At 52.1% G+C, this 27741-nt stretch overlaps 12 protein-coding genes across 12 annotated transcripts; 4 read left to right on the forward strand and 8 right to left on the reverse strand.

Moving 5' to 3' along the window:
• Position 1: 1 nt before the first annotated feature.
• Positions 2-1837, forward strand: BKA58DRAFT_187718 (RING finger protein-like protein). The gene is made up of 2 exons (XM_046165525.1): positions 2-1296; positions 1361-1837. The coding sequence occupies exons 1-2, from the start codon at positions 127-129 to the stop codon at positions 1610-1612; spliced, it is 1422 nt and encodes a 473-aa protein (XP_046023949.1). The 5' UTR covers positions 2-126; the 3' UTR covers positions 1613-1837.
• BKA58DRAFT_187812 (peptidyl-prolyl cis-trans isomerase H) lies at positions 1641-2761 on the reverse strand. The gene is made up of 2 exons (XM_046165531.1): positions 2087-2761; positions 1641-2034 (listed from the first exon to the last, which is right to left on the reverse strand). The coding sequence occupies exons 1-2, from the start codon at positions 2554-2556 to the stop codon at positions 1827-1829; spliced, it is 678 nt and encodes a 225-aa protein (XP_046023950.1). The 5' UTR covers positions 2557-2761; the 3' UTR covers positions 1641-1826.
• On the reverse strand, positions 2762-3819 carry BKA58DRAFT_187729 (hydrophobic surface binding protein A-domain-containing protein). The gene is made up of 2 exons (XM_046165528.1): positions 3284-3819; positions 2762-3227 (listed from the first exon to the last, which is right to left on the reverse strand). Exons 1-2 carry the CDS (start codon positions 3597-3599, stop codon positions 2968-2970), a joined length of 576 nt encoding a protein of 191 aa, XP_046023951.1. The 5' UTR covers positions 3600-3819; the 3' UTR covers positions 2762-2967.
• Position 3820: 1 nt separating this feature from the next.
• On the reverse strand, positions 3821-5781 carry BKA58DRAFT_187728 (uncharacterized protein). Its single transcript, XM_046165527.1, has one exon. The coding sequence runs from the start codon at positions 5573-5575 to the stop codon at positions 4091-4093; it is 1485 nt and encodes a 494-aa protein (XP_046023952.1). The 5' UTR covers positions 5576-5781; the 3' UTR covers positions 3821-4090.
• A 1204-nt stretch (positions 5782-6985) lies between these two features.
• BKA58DRAFT_187761 (uncharacterized protein) lies at positions 6986-8455 on the reverse strand. Its single transcript, XM_046165530.1, has 2 exons — positions 7952-8455; positions 6986-7900 (listed from the first exon to the last, which is right to left on the reverse strand). Exons 1-2 carry the CDS (start codon positions 8014-8016, stop codon positions 7030-7032), a joined length of 936 nt encoding a protein of 311 aa, XP_046023953.1. The 5' UTR covers positions 8017-8455; the 3' UTR covers positions 6986-7029.
• Positions 8239-8808, reverse strand: BKA58DRAFT_440518 (acetyltransferase; the record flags this gene model as incomplete). The annotated part of the gene is made up of 2 exons (XM_046173757.1): positions 8239-8717; positions 8766-8808. The coding sequence occupies 2 exons, from the start codon at positions 8806-8808 to the stop codon at positions 8239-8241; spliced, it is 522 nt and encodes a 173-aa protein (XP_046023954.1).
• BKA58DRAFT_187722 (uncharacterized protein) lies at positions 8746-10312 on the reverse strand. The gene has a single exon (XM_046165526.1). The coding sequence runs from the start codon at positions 10266-10268 to the stop codon at positions 8943-8945; it is 1326 nt and encodes a 441-aa protein (XP_046023955.1). The 5' UTR covers positions 10269-10312; the 3' UTR covers positions 8746-8942.
• Positions 10313-10403: 91 nt separating this feature from the next.
• BKA58DRAFT_187843 (apses transcription factor-like protein) lies at positions 10404-13552 on the forward strand. Its single transcript, XM_046165532.1, has 3 exons — positions 10404-10807; positions 10863-12528; positions 12579-13552. Exons 1-3 carry the CDS (start codon positions 10631-10633, stop codon positions 13316-13318), a joined length of 2583 nt encoding a protein of 860 aa, XP_046023956.1. The 5' UTR covers positions 10404-10630; the 3' UTR covers positions 13319-13552.
• A 1269-nt stretch (positions 13553-14821) lies between these two features.
• On the forward strand, positions 14822-16891 carry BKA58DRAFT_362228 (major facilitator superfamily transporter). The gene is made up of 3 exons (XM_046168804.1): positions 14822-15147; positions 15209-16211; positions 16292-16891. Exons 1-3 carry the CDS (start codon positions 14987-14989, stop codon positions 16628-16630), a joined length of 1503 nt encoding a protein of 500 aa, XP_046023957.1. The 5' UTR covers positions 14822-14986; the 3' UTR covers positions 16631-16891.
• A 3351-nt stretch (positions 16892-20242) lies between these two features.
• BKA58DRAFT_458680 (uncharacterized protein) lies at positions 20243-25398 on the forward strand (the record flags this gene model as incomplete). Its single annotated transcript, XM_046174680.1, has 1 exon — positions 20243-25398. The coding sequence occupies one exon, from the start codon at positions 20243-20245 to the stop codon at positions 25313-25315; it is 5073 nt and encodes a 1690-aa protein (XP_046023958.1). The 3' UTR covers positions 25316-25398.
• BKA58DRAFT_187877 (peptidase of plants and bacteria-domain-containing protein) lies at positions 25399-26482 on the reverse strand. The gene has a single exon (XM_046165534.1). It carries the CDS (start codon positions 26313-26315, stop codon positions 25482-25484), a length of 834 nt encoding a protein of 277 aa, XP_046023959.1. The 5' UTR covers positions 26316-26482; the 3' UTR covers positions 25399-25481.
• On the reverse strand, positions 26483-27708 carry BKA58DRAFT_187868 (pyrimidine 5'-nucleotidase). The gene is made up of 2 exons (XM_046165533.1): positions 26867-27708; positions 26483-26813 (listed from the first exon to the last, which is right to left on the reverse strand). The coding sequence occupies exons 1-2, from the start codon at positions 27474-27476 to the stop codon at positions 26650-26652; spliced, it is 774 nt and encodes a 257-aa protein (XP_046023960.1). The 5' UTR covers positions 27477-27708; the 3' UTR covers positions 26483-26649.
• Positions 27709-27741: the final 33 nt, after the last annotated feature.

Below are 27741 nucleotides of genomic sequence, written 5' to 3' on the forward strand. Positions count from 1 at the left end.
AGAGAGTCGCCACGCCCTTTTCACACTTTCTTGCGACCGCATTCGACTTATCTCCGCCCTCCGCCGCCGCCACTCATATACAACCCGCTCGCCGATCGACAAGCGGTCCTCTGAGATCTTGCTGCCATGACCGAGTTCAACCTGGAAGACGAGCGCGCCGAAGAGCTCAGCACGCTGCAGTCCATCTACCCGGAGTTGGTCATCAACGATAGCGATCCGTACTCGGCCTCTCTCGAACTGCTCGTCGCACCCGCCAAGCCTCTGCCAATCACCTTTGAGCCACAGCAAGACGTCGAACGACTCCCATACCTACCTCCGCTGGGTCTCGAAATTACACTGCCTACCGAATACCCCGAACATCTACCGCCTGTAGTTCGGCTGTCTACTTCGCCTTCATGGATCCGCGATGATCTGCAGGCCCGACTGACAACCGAGGCAAAGACGCTCTGGGAGGAATATGGTGGAGGTTCTATACTCTTCGCGTATATCAGCTCTCTCCAAGAACAGGCGGAGAATGCCTTTGGCTTGGAAGACCTCACGCTTCCCTCGTCCATGCAGAAGCAGTTGGTCGACTACAGCCGGCGGATGAAGAAGGAGCTGTTTGACAAAGACACATTCGATTGTGGAGTCTGTCTCGAGCCAAAGAAGGGATCTGCCTGTTATCGCATGGCCCGCTGTAGCCATGTCTTTTGCATCAACTGCCTTCAAGACTACTACGACAGCTGTATAGCAGAGGGAAACGTCAACAACGTCAAATGCATGTCTACCGAGTGTGGTAGTAGTGGGAAGAAGAAGGACCGGCTACTTTCACCCAAGGAGCTGTTACAAATTCCTATATCCCGCGACCAGGTTGAGCGATACGCGAACATCAAGCGGAAGAAGAAGATCGAATCCGACCCCAATATCGTATACTGCCCGCGGAAATGGTGTCAAGGCGCTATGCGGTCAGACAAATACCCCAAGATCACAGACGTCACTCAGATCGACGATTCAGACTCTGAAGCAGACGATCAAGGCTCAAGTCCCCAACCGGAGGCCAAGAAAGAACCCGGTCCGGAAATGCGTGGCGTTGGCGTACGCGGTATGGAGCGGTTGCAAGTCTGCGAAGACTGTAACCTCGCTTTCTGTGTCATCTGTCTGGCGTCGTGGCACGGAGACTTCGTACGCTGCGAGCCACGTAATGTCACAGAGCTCACCGAGGACGACCAAGCATCGCTCAACTTCATCATGAAGAACACGACACCATGCCCGTACTGCTCTGTACCCTGCCAGAAAGGTTACGGCTGCAATCATATGGTAAGTTTTGACCTCATGAAAATGCATATGAGACATATACTGACTTTGTTTTCCCAACCTGCAGACCTGTGCGCAGTGCCAAACACATTTCTGCTATATCTGTTCAGCATGGCTCAATCCAGACCACCCGTATCACCACTTCAACGATCCCAAGTTTAAGAGCTGCTTTCAGCGCCTCATGGACGGAGTCGAAGGCGATATGGCCAATGGCGAGCAACAGTGGGGTGGTAGGAGGGGGGCTGAGCAGCTGGCGGAGTTCTGGGAGGAGGAAGCTATGCGGATCCAGATGGCGGAGTTTGGCGAGTTGGTACAATAGCATGAGTGTCTTGTACAAGGAAGAAAATGAACAGGTGCGCTGCAGTCTACATTAGTATGAGAACGAACAACAATAACATTTTGAGGCAATGTAGAGTTCCAGATGAATCATTGTGTTCCAAAGATGTATTACATTATCATTACCGTGCCATGACCTGGAAACCTATGTACCGCGAATCGATCTGCTTTTATTACCTCCACACACTCATTACCTCCTAGGCCAATGGCTTTGCGCCCGACAGCTGTCCCGATCCAGCGATAACGACATCGCTCAACGGCTTATCACCCGGTCCAGTCCTCGTCGCCTCGATCTTCCTTATAACATCCATACCATCCAGCACCTCACCGAAAACGACATGCTTGCGATCAAGATGCGGTGTCGCAGCAGTCAGAATAAAGAACTGCGATCCGTTCGTGTTGGGCCTGTCCAATGGTTAGCAAAACCCCCTCTCATCCCACACAAAAGTTCACGTACCCAGAGTTCGCCATACTCAGCAGCCCAGGATGCGTATGCCTCAACTCAAAATTCTCATCGTCAAACGAGTCCCCGCCAAAGATACTCGCACTCCCCGTGCCATCGCCATTTATGAAATCGCCTCCCTGAATCATGAAGTTGGGAATCACGCGGTGGAAAGTGCTGCCCTTGTATCCGCCGCCGCGCTTCGCCTCGCCCGTGCAGAACTGGCGGAAGTTCTCTGATGTCGCGGGGACAACGTCGAGGAAGAGTTCCATTTGCACACGGCCGGCTGGCTTGCCGCCGATTGCAATGTCGAAGTATACGATGGGGTTGTCGGGAGAGCGGCGCGGTTTTACTGTGGGCCCTTCGTTGGCAACGGGGATGTTTTGTTGGGTTTGTGCGATTGAGGCTGCGTTTTGGGACTGTGAGGGTCGTGCCATTTCGGTAGACTCGCCCGAGTTTTTTTCTTTGCTGCCGCAGATACCCATCGTGGGGGATTTAGATGGGGGGTTGTCGTGGAGTGGGTGTAGAGTGGTGGTGTTGTTACTATCGCAGTCACGACGAGAGTGATGTGCAACAGGGAAGTCTGGAGATCAAAGAAGCCGCAAAGTTGGGGCTGAGGCTGACAATGGATGATGGCATGGAGCGCTACGGGAGAGCTAGCGGCATCTAGACTGTGGAGGCGTGGAGGAGAAACAAGGTTCCAAGGTTGGCGGTCGATCATCTTGATACGTCATCGGTGGCATGATTACTTTTCTCGCATGTGCAGGTGCAGGCGCGTACATAGGGCACGTGTTTGTATTGATACGGACGCGACTTCCTACCAAATGCACATGCGTGGCACCTATCATGAACGGACATTACACCGCTGTACACCACCTGAGATACAGTCCTCCCCCTTACACGACCGCGTTTACAGTGTAGAACACAATGGTATCCTGAATAACCTTGTGGATGTTCGCTGCCGCCGCGATGCCCTCGTCCAACTTCGGCTTCGGGGTAGCGAGGTTGAAGTTCTTCGCTGCCGCCGCACTGAACGTATCGTGGTCGAACTCCAACAGCGCCAGACTGGCGATAACAATGGCTGAGAAGCCATTTGCCTTGAACACGGGCTCTTTCTCTTGGAGATGCTTGGTCGCATTCGGGATGCTGACGTTGACTATTCACAGCGAGTGTTAGCATTCTGTCCGTGCCGGGAGGACCGTGATAACTCACCAGTCGCTACGACGGTGTTGATCAGATCGGTAGTCTCTTTGATAGTAAAAGGTGGTAGAGCCAGGGTGGCTCGTCGGAACCCTTCGCGGTTTACTTCATGGATCTTCGCTACGCCAGCGAGCACTTCTTTGCCTTCAACAAAGGCAGTCTCGAAAGAACCGCCCTGGAAGGCTTGTACTTTCTGATCGAGCTCGAGAACAGCACTGTGGATGAAGACTACCGACTGAATCACATCCTGCGCCGTGGGCAAGATTTCCGCAACTGGCGCGCAGAACGCGATGGCGGGGAGGAGAAGGAGGGGAAGTGAGAAGTGCATGATGTCGGTGAGTATCTTGCGATCGAATCAATGATCTGAAGCGGATATGAGATGGCAAGAGCAAGACGCGAGTCAGAACGATGCTGTGGAGATAAGAAGCAAATACCACATACTACAGCTTCTTATTATACGCAAAGCTCATGGTATACGGTGGAGCCGAGGCTCACCGTGACATGTCGATCTGGCGTCAAAGTAAGCAATTCGCAGGTTAGCAACCCAGCTACTGAAAGTATATTCCGCGCGGGCCTGTCGATCACGAACACCTTCCCCGGATATGGCGCTGGGAACTAGGACCTAGACTCCTGCTTTCCGGCGACTCAAAATATGACACGACCTCGTCTTGCTGAAAAGAGCATCCCATTTTCCTTGCTAGAGATAATCAGGAGACAGAAGTAGGCTTTCTAATTACAGATTTGAACAGCAAGATTGCGATGTAACCCCTCCACTACGCACTCCCACCACCATGACTACTACCCCGATCCTCACAAGTCTCAGCACCCGATTCCCATAATCTCCTTAGCAACACGCTCTCCACTCCGGATAGCTCCGTCCATGTATCCAGTCCAATACGGACTCGTCTCCGTGCCCGCGAAATGCAACCCCTCGGCCCTCATCGTCAGCGCTTGACCATACTTTGTGAGCACGTTGGGCGGAGCAACCGCCACAGGCCCGCCTCTGGACCACTCCTCCAAATCCCAACGCTGCAACACAAACTCCGTGTTCGTCTTTGCTTCCTCGCCGAAATACCTCACGTAGTCTGACAGGAGCTTCTCTTCGCACTGGGCCGGGGTGAGGGCGTCGAGTGCGCGCATTTCGTCGCCGAGGATGAATCCGAGGAGGGCGCCGAATTTCGTGTCTTCGGGTGTGGAGTCGAAGGTTACACGAGTGGAACCGTTGTCGGAGAGGACTTGGGCGCTTAGGCCTTCGGTCTTGCGCCAGAATGGGGTGCTGTAGATGGGGATGCCTTTTCCGATGGACGGCATCTTCATTGCTTGGTTGAGCTGTTGACGGGCGTTGGGAAGGGCGGGAGAGAAGGTGATTTGACGGAGGAGGGGAGGCGCCATGGCGAGGACGACTTGCTTTGCGTGGACAGTTCCGGCCCGGGATACTACTTTGTAGCCGTTGGATGTCTTGGTGATGGTTGACACCGCGGCGTTCATAACGATGTGTTCATGTCCGACCTTCTCGGCGAGACGCTCTGGGATGAGACCAGTTCCGCCTACGACTCGCTTCTCTTGAGCTCCGTCTTTGATGCCAATCAGACGAGCAATTGTTCCAACGTTTGTCTCGTTTCCGCCTGCTGCGATGTATGCGACGACGTATAGGACAGAGAGTTCGCGTGGCTCCGCAGCCCAGATGGCCTTGCTGACTGTGGTCAAGACGAGGGCGGCGTCCGCGTGGGGTGCTACCTGATCGATGTACTGCTGGAACGTCATGCTGTCGAGCTCCTTAGCCTTGGGGTGCGTCCAGGGTGCACTCGTGTTGACTTCAGCTGCCCAGTCGTCCAATTGCTTCTGTGCACTGGCAACCAGAGGAAGAGACTCCATGTCCACTGGCGGTGAACCACCAAGTGCGGGATCAGGGGTATAAGCCGTCCGAGTGCCGTTCCTCCACAAGATGGATTTCCCTTCGCTGTACGTGTCGAATGTCTGCAGTCCCAGCTCGGAAATCATCTCCAGCACTTTGTCCTGCGTGGGTCCCACGAACTCGGCGCCGACTTCCGTGACGCCCCCATTCTTCAGTGGGTGGTTGTAGACTTTGCCGCCTACGCGATCTCTGGCTTCGAGCACGATGACGGATTTGCCGCCGTGGAGAAGGTCTCGTGCTGCTGTCAACCCGGAGAGTCCTGCACCTATCACAGCAACGTCGATCGATTCAGGGACTGCTGAGGCGTATGCGTAACTCGAAAGATAGGAGGAAAGGAGGAGGAGCATGGCGCTCTTCCCGATCCGAGGGGAAATGGACTGAGAATGCATACTGGTGGTAACGATTGTGGTGGAGATGGTTGGGAACTGAGATGTTTGTTGATGATGCTTTGAAACCGGTGAGCTGCTTCCTCATATATACTGGCTCTCCTGTACCTATGCGTACAGGTGACCTCAGAACTATCTATGAAGTCTAAATCCCAGCCATGGAGGGACGTCAGCGCCCGAATCCGACCAGAAGGCCCGTTGTCCTCTGATTGTCAGTACATGCTCAGCCGTGTATTACCTGCGAGCATACAAGGTACTACCTTACCAAAAGCATTTACAGAATAGGGTATTCGCAAAGACAGCGCAATCAGGTAAGTGGTCAGCACAGCTAACTCGTTTGAGTAGTGAGGCTTCTCTATTTCGATTCATTCGCTATACCTAAGAAAGGTAAGCAAGCTCCATGGTACTCTACATTTCGTCGGCTTCGGACTGGTGATGTTTCCGAAGCGGAGACTGTATCTCTGCCCCTGGCTATTTCCTGGGGTTGCTAGCTCATGGCTGAACGTTGTGGAGCCCGATATTCCTGCGTAAGCTTCATCTGTTGTCATCGGCTGAGTTTTGACAGCCTCAGAGGGGTCAAGTCCGTGTAGTGCGATGATGGCGCTGCACAGTCAGGTCGGCTACTTTGAAGGAAGTCGCAGATCGGGCGTTGTGCCGAATTCTCTGGGGGGGCTGCGAGGTGCCTTGTACCCTGCTGATCTCTCGAAAATAGCGGCGGATACCTTCACGATGGTATCTAATAAACATAGTTATAGAATGAAGCTTCCTCTCCTGGTAGAGGTATTCCATCACGCTGATACTAGCGCGTACTTGCACTACGTCTACTCCCGCATCTTTCTACTTAGATAGAAAGATGTTCTTTTTCGCCACCATACCTGATTGTGTCTCATTCGTACGCTGTTGTTTCTTTGAGTTGCCGTCACGATCCACGCGTACTCATCTTGATTTATGACGGGTCGGTCCTTTTACGGCCCAAGACTTCCGAATCCCCCGAAACCTCCACTCATCTCGGGCCGGCCAACGATTGATTCCGAAAACCGAAGCCACTTAGTTGGACGTTTGATGCTGTTAATAAGAGGTCTTGCTGTCAGGCATTGCTGACGAGATGGACCTAGAGGTGGACGTAAGCTGAGCTACTTCTGTCAAAGTCGGCAGCTTAGCGCAGTCGAGGGAAGAGCGAGATGGCAAGTGTAGTCTCTTGGATTTTGGAGAAGACTATACTAGATGAGAATGTGACCACTGTTGTGAGGTCAGAAGTCGAATTCAAAGTGCAAGCGAAGCAGCACGCTGAACGCCACCACAACTGGCGTGGTCATCCAGTGCACAAACGCGATATTATTCCAATGGGCGCACTCACTCTCCTTGCGTAAATTCTCTTACGGCTTTGCGAAATCAAGAAGCGATCTGGCATAAACACTGCCATCTTCTTGTTGCAACAGGTCATCTACCTTCTTCCTCTAGACCCCGCCCAGCGCGGGACTGTTACCTCTGTTTACCTCCGCTTCGAGGTCGTCCTCCCAATTCCTGATAGTCTCTGGAGATATGCCTTCCATACATCTCTCGTCTACTGTGACTGAACACTGATATCCTGATTCCCGCAAACGTAGAATCGTTGAACGTATAAGCCGCAGAACTACCCGTAACATGTCCTCCATTACCGCAGTCCTGACGTGGGATATATATACGTTAACGTGTAGTTGTGTCACTGTTCTCAACAGGAACAGTTCGCAGAGATTTAGCAGGATCTGCACGTTTCCATCTTTTGTCGTATATCCCACGACTGAGATTTGTCGTGTAAGTTTGTTGATGAGATCGCGGGGTTCCAGACCTGTGCCGAAACGGTCTTTATCGAGCAGCGTCTTGATGGACATATTGCCATCTACACGGAACGTGGTGTTCCGGTACCAGGATTCTTTGAGCTCATGAGCTACTTCGGAACCGATGACACTGGCTCGCCAGTAGCGCTCTGGGCAAAGTATGTCTGTCTTAGAATTCTCCACAGCAAGGAACGCAGTGGTAGAGGTGATATGCAGTTTGCTCGTAGTCAAATACTCATAGACCATATCGCGCAATTCTCGTGGTAATCTTTTGTACATAGCAGGTCCAATATTGCGACATACAGCGACATTGTATGCTTCCGTAGCTTTTTCGATATCCTTGCTGAAATCCCGCTCAACGCCCAGATTTGATTTGATACAATCGATAGTGGGGGTCGGGGAACCATCCAAGTCGGTGGTGAGATGAAGAATATTCTCAAGGCCTTCATGAAGACTGACGGATTGTTGGCATTCGTTGAGCGCGGTTTGTTCGTACTCGCGCTGTAGTAATCTGTGTTTTGTTAGTGCTGCTGCCAACCTGCGTCACACTCATGATGCTCACTTGCGTAGCTGCTCCCAACAACTTTCGATCTCAGCTGATTTGACCATGAAAGGCGGGTTGGCCATGGCGGTGTTGCGAGTTGCAACGTCGAGGTAGTCCGGATTTGAGTTGATTGAGGCCTGAGAGGTCAGGAGCGTAGGTGCAGTCGCAGATGTAAGACGGTATAACGATTATGGCGCACGGACCTATCTCCGCGTGTTCACGTGGCCGCTCCTCAATCATGTAAGAGCAAACGAGAATCAGGGCGAAGTCTCAGCAAGCATAAGATGAATTCTTGTCCCTGAAGATTACGACTTTGCAAGCTTCTCCAATGCCTCACCGTCCACTCGCAAGCCGACCCATGCAGTCTTCCTTTGCGCCCCTATGATCTCGCTTTCGTAGAACTTCAGACTGGGCTCATTCCAGTCCAGGCAACTCCATTCGAGCCGCCTGCCCCCAACCTTGAGCACCTCTCCAGCGAGTTCCTTAAGGAGTCTCTTGCCATAGCCCTTCTTCCTGTAGCTCTCCTTGACAAACAGGTCTTCCAAGTAGATGCCTGGCACGCCTGTCCATGTGCTGTAGTTGTAGAAGTATAGAGCCATGCCTGCTACCGTGCCGTCGGGGTCGCTGAGGAGGAGTGTACGGGCGAAGCCTTCGGAGAAGGTCGATGTGGAAGGATCGTAGTGTGCGAGAGTGCGCGTCAGGATTTCTTCGGTTGAGTCAACCTTGTCACTGGCGTTCTCGTAAAGCGCAAGCTCCTTGATTAGGGCTAGGATGGTAGGAACATCTGCATAGGGTGTTAGCAGACTTCAATTGTAGTCTGTGAACACTCTACCTTCACGGGTCGCGTGGCGAATTATTGCGCTTGAAGATGCCATTGTGGTTGCCAAGACGTTGCTCAAGGCACTGTGGTCAAGGTAGGTTGCGGGGTGCTGCCTACCTTAAGTACATGTAAGACGCGCCCTACAATTGTCGCGTTCCAAGGTTGTGGGGTATGTGCTTAGTGCCCCGCCTACGACACTTCCCGCTTTCGTCCTCTCGCAGCAGCACGTTTCCTCTTCCATTCATCTAATTCCTTGCGTATTGGGTGCTCTTCTGGAAGCCATTCGGCAAAGAAGGGAAACCGCATGTATTCGCCCTCGGCATTCCGTGGCTGGATATGCTGTGATTTCTCCAGCAGATGCTTCTTAGGTGTCTTCGGGATCTTGCCTGTAGCATCAACACCAGAAAAGAGAGTTTCATCTGTAGGGACGTCGTAGAGGCTGGGCTTGATGTGCTTCATAGGTTCTCCCCAAATTACTTTCCATCGCTTCTGTTCGTCGTCGTACTCGACCTTGCAGCAGAGCATGAGGAGCTTTGTATACATACGTCTCATGAACCTAGGGTTGATGGTATGCGGTCGTTGCACGCCTGCAGGCATGTCTGCTCTGCTGGGCTTGTCTAAAGCGATACCTTCTTCTACTGTGCGGGCGAAGAATTCGTCTTCTACGGCTGGCTCAGTACTCAATACTGAAGCCCGGCCTCTTCGTCTGACCAAATCGATCTTTCGGTCGCCAACCATCATGGCATATATGTTATCCCACTCTTCGGTCGGTAATGGGGGAAGTAACCTCGTCATCGTCTCGGCATACCACCGTCGGACATTGTTGACCGCGCGCTTGATCGGCATGGGTCGCTCCCAGGCGTTGTTGATAGGCGTCTTCATGGCTGGACGCTTGATCTCTCGGTGTATGGAGATGCCCTTCTGGTGCTGCCACTTGAGGACGGCACGCAATCGGGAGTAGCGGCTGGAGATGCTGATCGTGTACTCCGTCTTGGAGGCGGCTTTGGGCGCATCGAAGTACTGCAGGTAGCGCTTATTGCTATAATAAAGCTTCTGCAGTGGTGCCTGCCCTGGCTCGTCAGGCGTTGCGAGTGCGCCGCCGTCCATGATGTGGTCTGGCGTCAGTAACTTGTCCAGCAGGATGTACTTCCTCCTTCCCATGCGCCCATAGGCGAAGAACAGGACCTTCTGCAGACATGGTATCTCGCCCAGATTGGCCCGGCGCAGGAAGTTCAGGCCCTTCTGCCCCTTCCTGAGTAGCGGTCGTGTGCGCTCATTGATAATCGCTATCTGCCGCCTTTTGAAGCTCTTGTGCCTGTACTTCTCAACGGCCTGGACGTCGAAGGAAGCCGTCGCATTTTGCTTGGGCTGATACGCCTTGAATCGGCTGACGATGTAGCGGCGGAAGTAGGTGCGGGCTATCGCATCGGGCAGGTATGAAGCCTCACGCAGCAGGGCACGCAGCAGATGGACAGGCCGCAGACCTGACGCGCTCTGCTGGAATGGCGTAGGCATGCGGGAGAAGCGACGGAAGGTGGCAGACGAGTCGTGGCCGTGCTCTGGGCAATGAAACTCGGACGGCGGCTGATTGGCCGCGACGCGTAGACGCGACCTCTGGAATCTCCACTCCTCTAGAGTCTCCACGAACGACGGCACATTCACCCCCCGCCCACCCGCATATCAACATCGAGTCCTGATACGGCGCATATCGCCTATCGCACATCGCACCCTTCACCGAGGCTGCCGCTTACAGCCCACGGCTGCGCACCCCGACTGCACCTGCCCACGCTGCGCCCAGCCTTCGTCCGCGCCTGCCCCCATGATCGTTTGACCCGTACAGTCACCATCACCACGCCCGCCAGCACTGCGCTGACATAATGCAAGTCGCGCGCTCGTCGCTATCCTTTCCCGCAGGTTCGCCGCCCCAGTCGGCCATGTACGCCAACTCTCCCCACAGCCAGGGACTCATGGCTGCGCCCGCTGGCTTCAACCGGTCCTTTTCCGACATGAACGGCTACCAGCAGCACGCCATGGAGAAGCCCCAGATATATACCGTATGCACCACCACCACCGCATTTGCGCAGCCGCACGGGGTCGCTGACAATCTAGGCTGTTTACTCGGGCGTCTCTGTCTACGAAATGGAAGTCAATCGGGTCGCTGTTATGCGCCGACGCTCTGACGGCTGGCTCAATGCCACCCAGATCCTTAAGGTTGCTGGCGTTGACAAAGGAAAGCGCACCAAGGTCCTCGAGAAGGAGATACTGAATGGCGAACACGAGAAGGTCCAGGGTGGCTACGGCAAGTACCAGGGCACATGGATCTGCTACCGCCGCGGAAGAGAGTTTTGTCGCCAGTACGGTGTCGAGGATGTCTTGCGCCCGCTGCTGGACTACGATGTCAGCGTCGATGGCAACCAGGGACAGGGCCAGGGCATCGAGACGCCCACCAAAGAGCAGGCCATGGCAGCAAACAGGAAGCGCTTCTACACCCAAAGCATGGACGGCCGCACTACCAGCCAGAGTGTCGGCGGTACCTTTTTCAGCAATATCTCCTCGACAGCCACCAGCGCACTTGCCGCCATGAACAAGGTCGCGCGACTGAATTCACCCGCACCTCGACCCGCTTCCTCCTCGCAGGGCCGGAGAAGCATGGCACGGCCGTCGCAAGGACCCCTCGCCAGCCAAGAATCGTTCCGCACCAGCAGCCAGCAGAGCGTAGCATCGGAGCGTAGTTTCAGCGGGCAGAACGGACACACCGACTCAGCCTATGGCACAGGCCTTGAAGACCCGCAAGAGCCACCAAGGAAGCGCATGCGAACATCCCAAGATGAATCCTACTCACAACCCAACGGCGCAGACATGTCTATGCGCGATCTTGGCTCGCCGACAGAACCAAGCGAGAGCTTCTACCAACATCAGACAGGACAGCGCATTGCACTTCCTGATGGAGAGGTTCCCTCAGCCCTGCCACCTCTACCGCACCCCGACACCAAGCACAACGAAGAGAAGCAAGCCATGCTTACGGATCTATTCGCGGATCAGACTAGGACAGACTTCACGAACCATCCAGCCATACTTCACCTCTCTGGCGCAGATCTGGACATGCCAATTGACAACACCTCAAATACAGCTCTACATTGGGCCGCGACACTGGCCCGAGTGTCGTTGATGAGGCTATTGGTTTCCAAAGGAGCGAACATGTTCAGAGGAAATGCCTCGGGTCAAACACCACTAATGAGTGCAGTCTCCGTCAACAACAGCCTGGACCACAGCTGCTTCCCGGAAACGCTCGAGATCTTGGCGCCACTTATCGAACTCCGCGACTCGCAGGGACGGACGATACTACATCACATCGCCGTGACCTGTGCCATAAAAGGGCGTGCGGCCTCCAGCAAATACTACCTCGAGGCACTCCTTGAGTACCTCGTACGCAGCAACATTGGCGCCAACCAGGTGCCTTCTTTCCACGATACCAGCAACTACCCGAAACCAATAGGATTGATGAGGTTTATGCAAGAGATGGTCAACGCACGCGACAAAGCCGGCAATACAGCACTCAACCTAGCAGCGAGGATAGGCAATCGCAACATTATCTCTCAGCTCATGGAAGTTCAGGCGGACCCGACAATACCCAATCACAAAGGCACGAGACCGATAGACTTTGGTGTTGGCAGCGATCTTGGCGACGGCGAAGTTATGATTGCCGCAAACAGCCCCAGCAAGGGCAAGGCGCCCTTGAGCAAGGTCGAAGAGACCAGCCGAGAGATACAACCTTGTAAGTTGGCATTCATATCTACCACGAGAAACACACTAATATCATTACAGTGATGAATGGCATTCTTCAGTCCGCTTCAATGCAGTTCACCCAAGAAGCGCGTCTGAAACAAGACTCAATAGATCAAACGAACGAGTTGATCACTCAATTATCCACTCAACAGAAACAGGAGCAACAAAGGCTAGAGTCACTGCGTGCTCGACTACGTTTGCGACAAGATCGTGCTAAGCGTATATCGAATCTGAAGCGTTGGCTCGAGCCACAACGGCATATGCTCTCCGTCAATGCAGGGGACATCGATCTGCACGAGAAGAAGAGGATAGGATACGCCGATGCGGAAGGTGCAGGCATGCTCATCAAGGAAGACGACTTGCCTTATGAGCTCCGGCAAGCAGGCGACCATCTGGATTGCCGCGCATCAGATGGAGCCCCCTATCTGTCCACAAACATTCCACTGGATCCCGCAACGCTCAAACAGGTATCGCATCAGCCGCAATATCAGGCCTATGCAGTCCAGCAACTCCCGGCCGCCTCCGTCCTCCAACAACGACTACATACCTACACGAATGCGAACGTTGCACTACTCAAACGTAGTAAAATGCTCAAAGAGAAGGACGGGCAGCTGGAGATGATGTACCGCAAGGTAGTCAGTCTATGCACAAAGGTAGAAGAGAACAGGATTGAAGAGTGTCTCGAAGGCCTCGTCGCGGCTCTGGACAGTGAAGAAGGCGAGGGCGTGGAGGTTGGCCGTGTCAGGGAATTCCTGAGGAAAGTCGAGGGTGTCGAGTAAGAGGTGGCTACGATTGATACCATCGTTGGCTCAACAAACGGTGCTTCTGGACTTTGCATCGCACAACGATGGTCATGCCGGCGAGCGAACATTTGGGCGTTGAAGGGTATCAGGACGGGATGGTTATAAACTTGCTTGCCTAGGCATATATTGTAGCGCTTCAGTGCGGTTATCCTATCGGCGTATTATCTGACTTGGGTCTGAGAGGCTAATACCACGAGTTTGCGTCACGCTTTTGTCAATACTATAATATTTTACGCCTTTTACGCCTTAGCATTGTTGGCGATTGCCGAAGCCCATGCAGCAGCACGCGATTCACCTTGTCTGGATTGTCAAGGGTGTCGATGACGACAAGTTCGGCACCGGTGTCGATAGCCCAAGAGGAGACTTCAGCCTGACCAACGAAGAAGAGGGAGTCAAAGGGCCGCGCAGGCTCGATGAAGCCCTAAGGGTGGATACCTCGTAAGATGGTCGGATACTTTTGCGCGTCGACGCAGTGGATTAGGAAGTGTTGGAATAAATCTGGTCATGATACGCGTTGCGCCTCGGCCATGTACAGCGACACGTTGCTTGCCTGGGCGTTGGGGAAAGAAGTCACATTAAACCAGGTCGAGAAATCGGCTGGTCTGATGACATTGGCCTGCGCGTCCACGGAATTCGGGAATGTGCAGCTGAACAGCGCGGCCAAGCCTGTCGCCAACTGGTGGAAGGATTGCGGTATCTCAGTGAACAGTGTTCTATTTAAGTATCTGACGACTACAAAGATACGAGGAATCGGCAGTTGGTTTGTACTCAAATTTAGAGTGGCAGGAAGAGTAGATGTTGGTTATAGAGCGATGATATCTCTGTCGTGTAGAGAGCGAAAGGGGCCTTCTTTATAAGAGCAATATGACTCGTCTCGGAATGTAGAGATCGGAGACGCAGAAGCCCCACGAAGCATCCATCCCAGTCCAATACGTAACCCATGTTGTAATTACGTAGAATGGAGGCGAGTATGCGTGTCCCTTCTCAAGCATGATACGATAAGAATTCGCGATATCCGCATAGCCTAATCTAGAACCGAAGTTTGGCCAGCCAATGCTAGATCGTAAATTCGAGGTTCTGCCACAAAAGCCCACAAAGATGGCGCCCAGTTAATATCCTTCGTCGGCCTTACGGAAACTTTGGGACAAGCTTTTCGGAAAAGAATAAGCCTCTTCAGAAGTTGAACGGTGCTGAAATGTGCTGCAGATTGTGAGGGATAAGCTTTTCGGGGAAAAAAAAGCCTCTTCGGAAGCATGACTACAATTAGTGGGGAATTGAGGGGGAATTGAGGGGAAATTAGGCGCTTATCCCTTCCCGACCACGTATGGAAGGAACATGAATCGTGTTGGTGTTTATCTCTGTCGGCTCGACGACTAACTGAAGACAAGCTTCTCCGGAGTTCAATCAACTAGGAGATTAGCAAAAAAGCTTACAACGTAGCGGATGGGATGCCTCTTCATGACTCTCCATGCACCTTAGGGACACAGCCCTGCAAAAATACCAAGTAATAGAAGCTTACATAAAGGCTTGTACCGCCTGCAAGATATCGTTCTCTTCTGTTTCTTTAGTCTGCTTGATTGCTTCGTCACCTTTTTCTTCGCAATTCCTCGGTAGTCATTACATTCAATTCGCACTGTCGGAATCATGTCGGAACCAAAGCACGAAGTCTCTCATCAGGATGAAGACGATCAAGCTTTAAACTTTCTACCTGGTAACCCGGACGAGTACTCTGCGTTGGAAAAGAAGCTTATCCGCAAGGTTGACTGCAGGCTGATGCCGGTATTGATTGCTATGATCGTGCTGAAGTAAGTTCCACATGCAATGCTGCCGATCAGTGCATTCAATCGATGCTTATTTCCTCGATAGCTACCTAGACCGTAACGCCCTCCCCAACGCTCGTATTCAGGGTATCGAGAAAGATCTCGGACTACTTCCGGGGCAGTACAACACTTCTATCTCGGTCCTCTTTGCTGGGTATCTAGCGCTACAAATTCCCTCCAACATATTGCTCACGCGCGTGCGCCCCAGCATCTACCTCCCTGTTTGCATGGCACTCTGGGGCGCCGTGTCTGCTTCTACTGCTGCCGTCAAGAACTTTGAGGGTCTAGTGGTCTGCCGTTTCTTTCTCGGCTTCCTCGAGGCACCCTTTTTCCCCGGCGCCCTGTTCCTGCTAAGCAGTTGGTACACCCCCCAGGAGCTTGCGACCCGCACAGCGGTGATGTACTGCGGCAGTCTATTGTCAAGTGCATTCGGAGGTCTCATTGGCGCGGGTGTCCAGTATGGCCTGGATGGCGTCCACGGCCTCGAACCTTGGAGGTGGCTGTTCCTTATTGAGGGTGCCGTCACTGTGGTCCTCTCTCTACTGTCCATATTCATGCTACCGGACTTCCCCTCTACGACACGCTGGCTATCGGATCAGGAAAAGGCCATCGCCACACATCGACTGCGCATGTTCAGCGGTAGCCGAGATGAGGAGCGTGGTCCTTTACTGATGGGCGTGCGCATGGCCGTGTCCGACTACAAAGTCTGGCTGCTCTCGCTCATTGTTATCCTTAAAACATCCGCTGGTGCCGTTACGGCCTTCATTCCCACTCTGGTCGCCACCTTCAAGTATGGCAAAGTGCAGTCGCTGCTTATGACGGCACCGCCGTACGTCCTCGCTGCCATTGTTTCGCTGGTCATCTCTATATCCTCCGACAGGCGTGAAGAGCGGTACTTTCATCTCGTCGGGCCGTTGGTCTTTGGCATGATTGGCTACATTATTGCCGCCTCGACAACGTCGCTCGCGGGGCGTTACTTCTCACTGTTCCTCATGCTTGGTGGTGTTTACGGTAGCTTTGACATCACTTATGCATGGATCTCGTCCACGGTATGCCAAGATCTTCCCATCTGACAGTACATCTCTTGTAGTATACATGCGATTGAGGCTAAAGTTGACCTTTTGGATAGCTCCCACGCCCCATTGAGAAACGCGCCGCCGCTTTCGCCATTGCCAACATGGTTGGCAATATGGCACAGATCTACTCGCCCTACATGTACAACGCCGAGCTCTATGCACCACGGTACGTTCCCGCAATGATTTGCAACACGATTTTTGTACTTGCCGCTATCGTTGCCGCGACCCTGCTTCGCTTCTGCCTTAAACGCGAGAATGCCGAGCTCGAGGCCGTGGAGGTCGCTCAAGCCGCTGCTGAGCCAAACCCTGACCCCAAACATGGCGAAGAGATTATTCAGAGTGCGCCGGGTGGATTGTTGAGGTTGAACCCAGGGTTCCGCTACACGCTATGATTTGGGGTTACCTGTTTAAGAGATGAACACTTCAGCAGGCGATTGTCATTAAAGCCAAAGTAGCGTCGAGTAGCGCAGGCGAAAGAGCGAAGCAAGTTAAAGCCTTACATTACAATATAGTAGAAGCGAACAAAAGATCCATCCACGTAACTAAAAGTAACACTTAATATTCTTTTAGACGCACAAACCCTGGCTTCTAAGTTCTACTTATAGTAGTATCAGCTTCTTTATTTATAAGTAAGAATATATGGTATGTTATGGACCTCACGTTTCAGCTCGAACAGCAACTTGGTAATCTGCGTCGCCCCTCAACAACCAGGATGGTGATGCTGTTGTCGGACCTGAGCGAATTTTGCAAGAGATTGGAGATTGAAAGGATGTACCATGGCCACTTCAATCGGCCAGATAGGGGGGTGTAGTTACGCATCACACTGAACGCAGGTACGAACACTTATGAGGAGGGGAATTGCGAGGTTCCTTCACGGCCTGTGCAAGAGCAGTTATTACAACCCATACGAGATGGCATCCGTGGCTGCGCCGGTCTCACGATTGAAGGCTGCACCCATGAGGATCTCACAGAAGACACGATCCACATCGCCAATCAACCATACTGGCCCGATGCTCATATTCTCCCCACCGAGCTTTCGATACACAGATAACGCGCCGATGAGGCTGAGCATGACAAGAATGACGTGGCTTGCGTAACCGCCTGCACAAAAGGTATCAGCGTAATCAACCGTATATTCAATCTTCAGACGCATTTCGATGAACTACGTCTGCCTACCTACATTAGTGCTGTTTTGGACGGAGTAAAAGGATATTTCTATCACTTCCACATCACCATCGCCCGCTGCCTACTCACCCAGCTCAATCAGCTTTCCCTTTCAGAAAATGCCCGTCTTAGAGATTCCGAGGAGCTATTCGAGGAGCTATCTACCATCTACGCAGATGTGTTCCACGTCCTCCAATACATCGTCAAGGCCGAATTCTACAGTCACGGCAGAGCGCCTGGAGTTCACTGATTTGCCACCTTCTCATACCGACCCTGCTGTTTTCTGTGCCAAGAAGCATACTATCTACTTGCGTCGGCTGGAAGAATCGTTCTGGAAACTGCGCATGTGGATGCGGATGCGATGTTCCCAAGAGATCAGAACCGGGAGCAGTTTATCAAGGAAACGAGAGCATATTTGCGCAAGGCTTGGGAGACGAGTTGGGAGAACGAGGTGTATAAAGAAGAGAGGAGACGGCTCGAGCGGATTGTGGGTGTGGATGGGGATCCGTGATCGGTGCAGAGAGGGTCTAGTTATGTTATACCTTCGAATTCAATGTACGGCCCTTGCAGACGTTGTTCACCGCCACAACTATGGGGGATAAAGAGAGGGCCCCTGCCGGTAAAAAAAGGTAAGGTGATCAAGAGTGAAGATTGGAGGGGAGACTTTCGTTTCAGGGGCTTGGGAAGTAGATGGGTAGCTGGGTTTGCAATTGTTCTGGCTTCATAAGGTCGCATGTTCAGTGTTGCTAAAATTTCTCATATAATGCCAACCTGGATTCTTAACCAAGTGTCAATACAAGTGCGAAGTAATCCTACGCATTCTCATGTAAACTTCTGCATTTACCAATCATGGGCCTCCTGTCCTGCATTTCTGCCCTTAGCACTAGCCTCAGCAACCTATTTCTGATGATGGTCAGACATGCTTATCAACGCCTCCGCAGCAGCCTGATCAGTCATCTTCTTAGTCCTCTTCGAGGTCTTCTTCTCCACAGCCCCCCTGGTCTTCTTCGGAGTCTTCTTAGCAGTTTCATTGGGAATTCTCTTGAGAATTTGCTTGGCAGGAGCAGTAGCCTTCCATGCATCTTTGGCCGCTTTGAGAGTTTTCTTCGCGTCACTTCTCCTGTTCTGCTGCTGCACATACTCGGCCTCTCTCTCAGCGATCTGGTTCGCCTTCAACAAACACTCCGCACACGACCCCCGCGAAAGCGTGTGATCGTCTCTGAAGATTATCCCGGGACATTTGGTGGCGAGGCGCTTTATACCTGGAACTGATACGCTGGACTCTGCACATGGAATTATTTGTCTGTGTTCTTGGAGGTATGGTGCGTGGTCTGGTCCACATTGCTTGCAATCGGGACAAGTTTGAACGCGGATGCCTGTACACATGTTTGGGCTGCGGTGGGTAGATATGCTGGTTTGTGCTTTTGGTGGATAGACAGGTTGGGTGACGCTGCTTTGAGATACGGTTGTGTTATTCAGCTAGCCAGAAGTGGGATGGGCGTGCACGTGGTCGATATCAAATCGATGTGTTTAGTCGAAGTAGTTTAGTGTACTGCTTCCTTGATTGGTGGTTCTGTATATGTGAGGAAATAGATATCTAGGGGGCTCAAGAACGGCTTATATCTTGCAGCTAAGCTGAAATTCACACTTCTATGCTTGAAGAACTGCTAAATTACATTGAAATATCACAGTATCTACGTAGCCACTCCGCTATTCAAGTATCACCAGTATCCTCATCACCAGATCTGTCTCGTTGATTGACCCATAACTTCTTCCTCTTAGTTTCCACATCCTTGTCAAGTTTCTCTTTCGCTAGCCTTCTTTTAAGTCTCCGCTCGTTCGGCGTCAATTTCCCTTCTGCCTTCCTCTGTTCAATTGTCTTCCGCGATGTACAGGCTGCACAATCCCCTTTGTCTCCAATCTGATCGCGCATGACGTATTGACATTCAGGCCCCGAGAACTTTCTTCCTACCATTGAGTCTATGAAGGCTGGACACCGGATCCATTTTGTACGGCCTTGGAGATAGGGATCGTGGGCTTTGCCGCATTTTCCGCAGTCGGGGCAGACCTCGCTGTTGACGCCGATGCACATAGTTAATCGCGGCGAGATGTGATGAATTAGCGGGAAAATTCTTGTCGGCCTGGCAACTGGGTAATTTTTGCGAAGCCGATTTGGTGGCAGAGAATGATATCTCGAAATTGGAAGAACTCCTGTCTGGCTTCGGGCTACGTGGTTTAATCCCAGTCGATGAGCTGAGTGCAGCGGTTGAGTCTGGTAATATCTGCAAATCTCTAGGAAGCTAAACTTATGGGTAGTGTGCTTGAAATACACACTTCACTGGTAGGCTAAGTTTAACTCTTTTACCGTTGAAGAACTGCCATATCACAACGAGCACATGCGATGGTTCAGGCTTGAATGCTCGGAAACAGAACCGTCATGCTTCTTTTCTGGAAAGGAATTGAGTAGATATGTGGAGCTTGAAGTGCCCTTAGAAGAGAATTCAGAAAGACCGGCCAGTCACAGTTCTCAGACGTCAATATTACATGTGAGGGCATGACGAACGCAGGAATCGAGGTGCTGACCTGATCATCACCTTAGTCTCTTCACATACTTGAGTTCGATATCAATACTGTACGTTCAACGAGAAATTCACAATCTTTTTTTTGGAATATCTTCTGGGCCAGATATAAAGTCCTAGATGTGGCCAATGTTCTTAGGCCATCTTCTTGACTACATTTGCCCCGAAGAGACACCAATTTATCACATTATACAGGCAGGCCTGATTTCACACACTTTCCAGTTCAACCTATCGAGTTTCATACTAGTAACATCAGATATCATGGCGGTCGCACATCCAGCCATCGCTGTTCATGTCGCTGTTGATCCACGCACCCAAGGACTTCCTAATGATGACTGTGATACCGATGATGAGTTGTATCATAGCGAAGTCAGCGATGAAGATACTAGAGACAAATCAGAAGACGATAGTGACGTGGAAGAGGCGTTTGATAGCGAGTTTGAAGGTACAGGGGACGACGAAGATGAGCACTTCAATGAAAGCGACGTTGACGGCAGTGACTATGAACGAGCTTCAGACGATGAGACGTCTGAGATCGACAGCGAACATGAAGACGGCGGGTTATCACACTATCAATCTATTAGCAATGTTCAGATACAGCCAGCTGGCTACGCCCAACCAGCTCCCACCGTTCCAGAGACACTGAGACCAGGACCGAAAGGCGGTAATCCGCAGGTAATGCCTCCACAGCAACGCCGAAATTCTAGTCCGAAAACTCAAGTGCATCCATATACGCCTTCTGAATTGCGACAAGCAGATCAGCGCCAGGATATCCCTATTCAACACCAGCGCTTCCAGGATGATGCTCCGTTTCCTCCACAACCTGCGCAAACCTCACTAATAAGCATGCCACCATGGCAGCAGCCCGACCAGTGTTCGATGCAAGAGGAGGGAGTGGAAGATGAACATGAAGAAGAAGTTGAAGAAGCAAAAGGAGAGGAAGAAGGCACCGACGATTATGATGATTTAGCGCTGGGACCGATCGTTCAAGGACAAATGCAGATGCCAGCTCAGAACCAGGTGTTCGAGCAACAACATCAAGAGCAAATGAGACTTGCACTGGCACAGAAGGCTTCAGATGAGCGGATGGCGCAAGAACGAGAAGAGGCCGCAGCCGCGGCAGAAGAAGCGCACTATCAAGCACAGCGACAAGAGATACAAGCTCAAAGACAGGAAATCGACAGGAAACGCCAAGAGAATATGCAAGCCGCTATGCGACAGAAACAGCTGGCGCAGCAGCAAGCACAGGAAGAAGAGGAAGCAGAAGACGAACTCGCAGCACAGCAAGAAGCTGCAGATACTGCGGCCAACGAGGCTGCTCAGCGCAAGTTTGAATATGAACAACGTCAGGAGGCAATTCACATGCAACGAGCGCAGCAAAAGCATACAGATGATGAACTCGCTGCCAGGGAAGATGCGGATTGGGCTGATCAGGAAGCTGAAAAGGCAGGAGCACAGCAGCAGGCCTTCCAGCAACAGCAACAGTGGCAAGAACAGCAAACAGTCGAAGACGATGATGCAGAGTATCAGGCACAAGAACAGGCACAGTACCAACAGCAACAGTTGCAAGAACAACAAAAAGCCCAGGAAGCTGCAGATAAAGCTGCCCAGAAGCAAGCAGCAGAAGAGGCTCGCCAGTTCGCAAAGCAAGAGAAAAATGCGAAGAAGGCGGAGGAGAAGGCACTGAAAGATGAGGAAAGAGCTAGGGAGAAGGCACGAAAGGACGAAAAGAAGGCTGAAGAGAAGGCGCGAAAAGACGAACAGAGAGAGATTGATCGAGAGGAGCGTGACACTCGTCGACTGGAAGACCAGGAGGCCAAACGCGAGAGAAAGGCCGACGATGAGCGGAGGAAAGACCAGCGCGAGATGGATCGCGAAGCCCAGAAGGATAAGCGGGCGAATGATATGGAGATGAAAAGGAAACGAGCAGAAGAAATGCGGGAACGCAAAGCCGAGGATGTCGCTCAGCGACAACAGCAACAGGAAATAGACAGAGAAGCCCGCAAGACTCAAAGAGAACTCGATGCGGCCGAGAAGACACAAAGAGCCCAGGAGCAAGCCGAGCTCAGAGCGGAAGAAACATCTCAACGCGTTGAGGAACGCTCCATAACACAAGAGGCCAGAAAGGCAGAACGAGAGGCCCAGAGGCAGATGCATTTAGCTGAGAAGCAGTCTATGATGGACGATAAGGCTGCCGAAGCTACCCATCGTATGGAAGAACATGCCATGGAGCAAGAAGGAAAGCGTGCTGAGCGGGAAAGCGAGGTCCAGAGACGCCAGGCCGAACTAGAGGACAAGAAGGCTCGACGAGCCACTGAATCTGAGGAGAAAAGGCTGAGAAAGGAGAGCGAAGATGAAGAGCGAGCACACAAGAGGGCGGCTGATCAGGAAAGGAAGACTCATCAACAAGAGGAGAGGCAGCGCATGCAGGAGGAGGAGGACGAGCGACGCATGGAGGCTGACAGTTCCATGAGAAGTCTGCAAGCCGATGGAAAAAGGGCAGCTGGAGGCCATGATTCAGCTCAAGGACAACATAGTCAACAAGACGGCATCTATCGGGGTGCCAATCATGGCCAACAACGAGGAGGACATCCAGATATGCAGCACGGCGATTCCAGAGGTCATGATCACCAAGGCGGAAATTATCAAGATCACACCAAACAAAGACAACAGGGTCGACAAGACAGTCACCATTGGGACGGTAACCATGGTCATCAACAGGGAAGATACCCAGATACACAACGTGGCGATCCTAGAGGTTATGATCATACGGGCGGAAATTATCCGGATCACGCCAAACAAGAACACGGTGGCGGACTACATCAAGCAAGACACCCAGATATGCAGCGCGGCGATCCTAAAGATCCCGGTCACCAAGGTGACAATCATCCAGATCACGCCAGCCATGGACGTAGTAATGAACTATACGGTATGCACAGCATACCTGGACCAGAGCAATACGCAAAGGCGGAGCGAGAAGCACAAGAGGCAAATGCAATAGCAGAGAAAAGGGCAGACAGACAAAAGAAGAAGGAGGAGGCGAAGAAAGCCAAGGCTGCGCAGAACCCTAGTACCCCGAATGCCCATGTTAAAGGTGCCCACGACGGAAAAAGCGCGATTGCAACCGATGCCCAACAGCAGCCTGGCATAGATCGAGAGTTGGTCTTGCAGCTGAGAGCTGCGAGGAAAAAGGCAAAGAAGGCAAGCAAGACCGCGGGGAATGACGCCAATTCTCAACACAAGAGCGCAGGGGAACCGGTTAAGGAAGGCACAGACGTCGCGCAAAAAGATGCTGCTAAACAACCTGCGGGTACGGAGGCTGAGATCAAGAAAAATCGGGCCGAGAGGAAAGCAGCGAAGCGAGACAAGAAAGCCGCGAAGAAGGAAGCTAATGCCCAGAAAGAGGCTGCTGTCTCGAGTGCCAAAGATGGCAACACGACTAAAGATCAGAAGGGCGCAGATGGTCCAACCAAGGGGAAGCAGAGCGCAGAAGACAGCGCAAAGACTAATCAGAAGATTGCCAACCAGACAATTACCAACCGGACGATCAACAACGGACAGGGTACGGACGACAAGACCGAGAAAGGATCCCCGACGAAAGATATCATCGAGAAGAAGAGATCCAAAAGAAAGGCTAAGAAAGAGCAGAAGGATGCTGAACATAAGAAGAGTGAGAATGGTGGAACGACGTCAGACAGTACAGACGCAGACTCCAAAGTCGCCAAGAAGAAGGCTAAGGATGAGCAGAAGGAGGCGGATGCAAAGAAGAAAGCTGAAGCGAAGGAAGCAGCTTTGAAACTGAAAATGGCGCACAAAGCTGAGAAAGCTAACGAGAAGAGCGAAAAGAAGGCGGATGAGAAGGCTGCTAAAGAAGTTGTTCCATTTACCAACAAGCATGCCGATAATTCTGGGGAACCAAGTGCTGCGAAAGCTGAGAAAGAGGCTAAAAAAGAGGAAGAGGCCCAGGAGAAGCTTGAGGCCAAACGGCTCGCATCTGAGAAGAAGCCGCACGACAAGGAGGAGAAATCGAATCACAAGTCTCTCATAAAGCATGAGTCCTCTGATGCCAAGAACGCCGACAAAGCAGAGCAGCAAAGACAGAAGCTCGCAGCAAAAGAAGCGGCCAAGAACAAGGAGACCGAAGCAAAGCAACTCGCAATAGACAGCAGGCCACATGAGGAGGAGCAGAAGCCGGATCACAAATCCAGCGCGAGTAGATTCCGTTCGCATGAAAGCCATACACAGACCTCTGAACATCGACAAGTTAGCATATTCAGATCGAGCGCGAAACATGAGGCCTCGGATACCAAAGAGGCCGACAAGGCGGAGCGACGGAAGCTGAAGACAGCAGCCAAAGAAGCCGCAAAGGGACAGAAGCTCATAATGCAAGCCGAAGCAAAGGAACAAAAGCTCATCATGCAAGCCGCAGCGAAGGAGCAGCGTACAGCCTTTAATAAAGCCACAAAAGAACAGAGGCTCACAACGCAGGCCACCGCCAAACAAGGAGCCGCCGCACGAAGAGAGGAAGAAAAGGAAGAGAAACGAAAGCAGAGAATAGAAGCCCGGTCAAAGACTGATCAACCGAAACAAGAGCAAAGTCTAGTCAAATACGAAAAGAGAGAGCAAGATGAAGCTGCTAAGAAACAGCAGAAGCAAAGGGAAGAGGAAGAGAAGCGCAAGAAGAAGGAGGAAGCCCACGCCGAAGCAGAGCGGCGGAAAGCAGAACAGGCGAAGCTTAAAGCAGGAGAAGAAAAGCTTAAAGCCGAGCGGAAAGACAAGGAGAAAGCTGCAAAGGCAGAGAAGGCTAGTCTAGCAGCAGCTGAGAAGGAGGAGAAGAAGAAGCAGGCTACAGCCGAGGCAGCTCGTCGAAAAGCAGAACAGGAGAAGGCCAAAGCTCAGCAGAAAGAGAAGAAAAAAGCTACAAAGACAGAGAAGGAGAAGGACGCCGCGTTTGAGGCAGAGCTTACTATGGAGCTTAATATAGATCAGAAACAATGGAAGGTGGAAGAAGAGAAAAAGACACCTTGGCAAAGGGAATATCAGAAGATGGCGGATGAGGATCACAAGATCAGATCCGGACTTGATACAGAGTATGAGCATTATAAGCATGAAGAGGAGAGGAAGAAGGATAGCTTAGCAGCAGCTCACCAGAGGAAGGAACAGGAGAAGTTTGCTAAACAGAGGCAACATGACAGGGAGAAGACGTTGGCTGCTCAAATAAAAGAGGCGAAGAAGAACGCTGCGAAGAGTGCTGCGAAGAGTGCTCCGAAGCCGGCGACAAAGGCCAGGCCTACAGGTGTAAGGAAGGCTGCCCCTGCTGGGAGGCGAAGGTAGATGCCAGGTCGAGACTGTTCGGTAGAGGATATAGCAATGATGTACTGGTGGCATGCAGGTTCTTCCGCGATATAACCGGCGTCTTTCTATCCTCCAGACTTCCGTGTGTAAAGTACTCCACGCCTAAACCGCACTCCCACCAACTCTTACAGTTCCCCAATCCTCCCTACTCACACTCCTCCAAACTCTTCTTATACTCCTCCCACAACTCCTCAACCCCCTTCCCACAACACCCCTTCCACAACACCTCCCCATCATACTTCTTCTCCCTCAACCCCTCATTCAACCTCCTAACAACATCCTCACCATGCTCCTTCTCCAGCCACTCGAGGAAGTATCCCGTCCGCTCATACCCCGCATCCCACTGACAATCCCCATGCCTCTTCCAATGCGGCGGCGCAAACCCCGCCTTCAACCTCACCCAATCCGCCACACCCTCCGTCAACCCCGTCGGCGCACTCCCAAACCCACTATGCTGCCAGCAATGCACCATTTCATGCACAAGTACGCCTAGAATCTCTTCTTTCTGCCGCGACTCAGGCACGTGCGAGATGTAAGACGTGTTGAGGTGGATTTCCTTGTGGTCATCGTCGAGGTCGAGGCCGGTTGTGTATGCAACTCCGTCCATTTCGCGGAGGACAAGGGTTACAGAACGCGTGCCTGGTATACATGTTTTGGGGAGCCCGCTGTAGAGGTGTGTGAGCACGGTGGCGACGGCGTGTTCGAGCGCGTGCGACGCGTGCGTGAGGCGCAGGAAGGCGCGGGTGCCATTGGAGGAGAGGTCGCGGAGTTCGAGGCGGAGGAGGGGTTTTCGAGACGGGGTTACGGCGTCGGTGACGAGTGGGAGCTGAGTTGTCGGGTCGGCGAGGGTGGTCGCGTCGGTGGTGGTGGTGGTGTTGAAGGGATGGGTTGGGGGAAGTGCGGAGGACTGCGGGGCGGGTGGGGTGGACGAGGTTGGGGTAGTTGATGACATGGTCTGGTATTGCTTTGTTGTCTTCATTGATTATCTCTGTACAAGATATGGAGGTTTCTTTTATGGAGGAAGAGTTGGAGGGTTGTTGCTGCCTAGATGTGGTGCTATGGTACGCAAGAGCGACGGAGACGTGCACCTGGTCCTCGGCGAACGATAAGATACCGAGCCACGGTAACCGCAAGGCCTGGTTCTTATCATACCAAACAGTTCGTCTAGATTTCCTGACCTTCTATATTTCTTCAAGTCTAGTCTATCGTCTAGTCGTAATCATCATTGTCGTGGAGATCTGCAAGTACGTATGATGTGACCGTGCGGACCCCAGTCTATCGCTTAACCCAATCAATTGGGTCTATGCAGCTTCTCACGAACTTTTGAACACCTCTGGAAAGACCTTCCGTAGCTCCTGTAAGCTTCTGATCTGGTACTTGCTGGCTGGCTGAGCAGGTGCGGGATCTTTCTCGTCAAGCAGATGCGCCGTCTTCCATCCACGTCCCTCTGCTGCCTTGCAGTTGATGTACGAGTCGTCTGAATTAAATTATTAGCGAGCTATTATGATATGAGATGCTATGGGCACTCACCGACGAAGTAACACTTCTCGTTCGACTTGATGCCAGCCTCCGCCATCGCCTTGTCGTACATCTCCACATGTGGCTTGCAGTAGAACTTGTCTGAGCCATAGTCGCAGAAAGTGATACCCTCGAAGAGATCGTCAATCTGCAGAAGCTTGACGACGCGCTTGCCATGGGTGATATAGGCGTTGGTAAAGAGCCATAAGCGGCACTTGCTTGTGTCGATATCCTCGATCAATTTGCGCAATTCGGGGTTGGGCTTGATAACGTCTTCTAGTGGTAGCGCGTCGTCGACTTTGCTGTTGTACTCCAGTGCATTGACTTTGTGGTGTCGGACGAGCCCTTCAATCGCGAGACCGTATTCACGGTAATAGCGGTAGTGGAGTTCATTGGCGTCTTCTTGGGACAAGCTAAGGTGATTCTGGAAGAATTGGTCGATCAACTCAGCCATCATCCGGTGAATTTCAAGGCTCTTGGGATAGAGGCAGTTGTCGATGTCGAAAAAGAAGACTGGCTTCTCGTTCTCGTCCACCGCAGCGGTGTTGTTTGCTGTTGAGTCATGCTGAGGTTGTGACCGGTACTCCATGGTCTCTGGCGGTGCTGCTGTGTTGAACGACATGGGTCCGATTATTTTGATACCAGACAAACACTCGAGATGATGATTGATTTCGGATATCGAAAGGGTGGGATATACGTGTCTAGGGAAGTGGCGCTGAAAGATTCCAAAGGTTGTCTGCTCAGTGTAAGCTTAGACTATGACGCTTACGATATGGTATTAGCGTTATACCTTGCTGCAGTATCACAGGACAAAAGAAAGTCAACATTCACTGTTTCTTCCAGATAGATGCGATTGCTGCATTCACAGTTGAAGAAGTCGTGATGAG

Source organism: Alternaria rosae (assembly GCF_020736505.1).
Source record: "Alternaria rosae strain MPI-PUGE-AT-0040 chromosome Unknown BKA58scaffold_6, whole genome shotgun sequence".
In the NCBI taxonomy this organism is placed as follows: Eukaryota; Fungi; Ascomycota; class Dothideomycetes; order Pleosporales; family Pleosporaceae; genus Alternaria; species Alternaria rosae.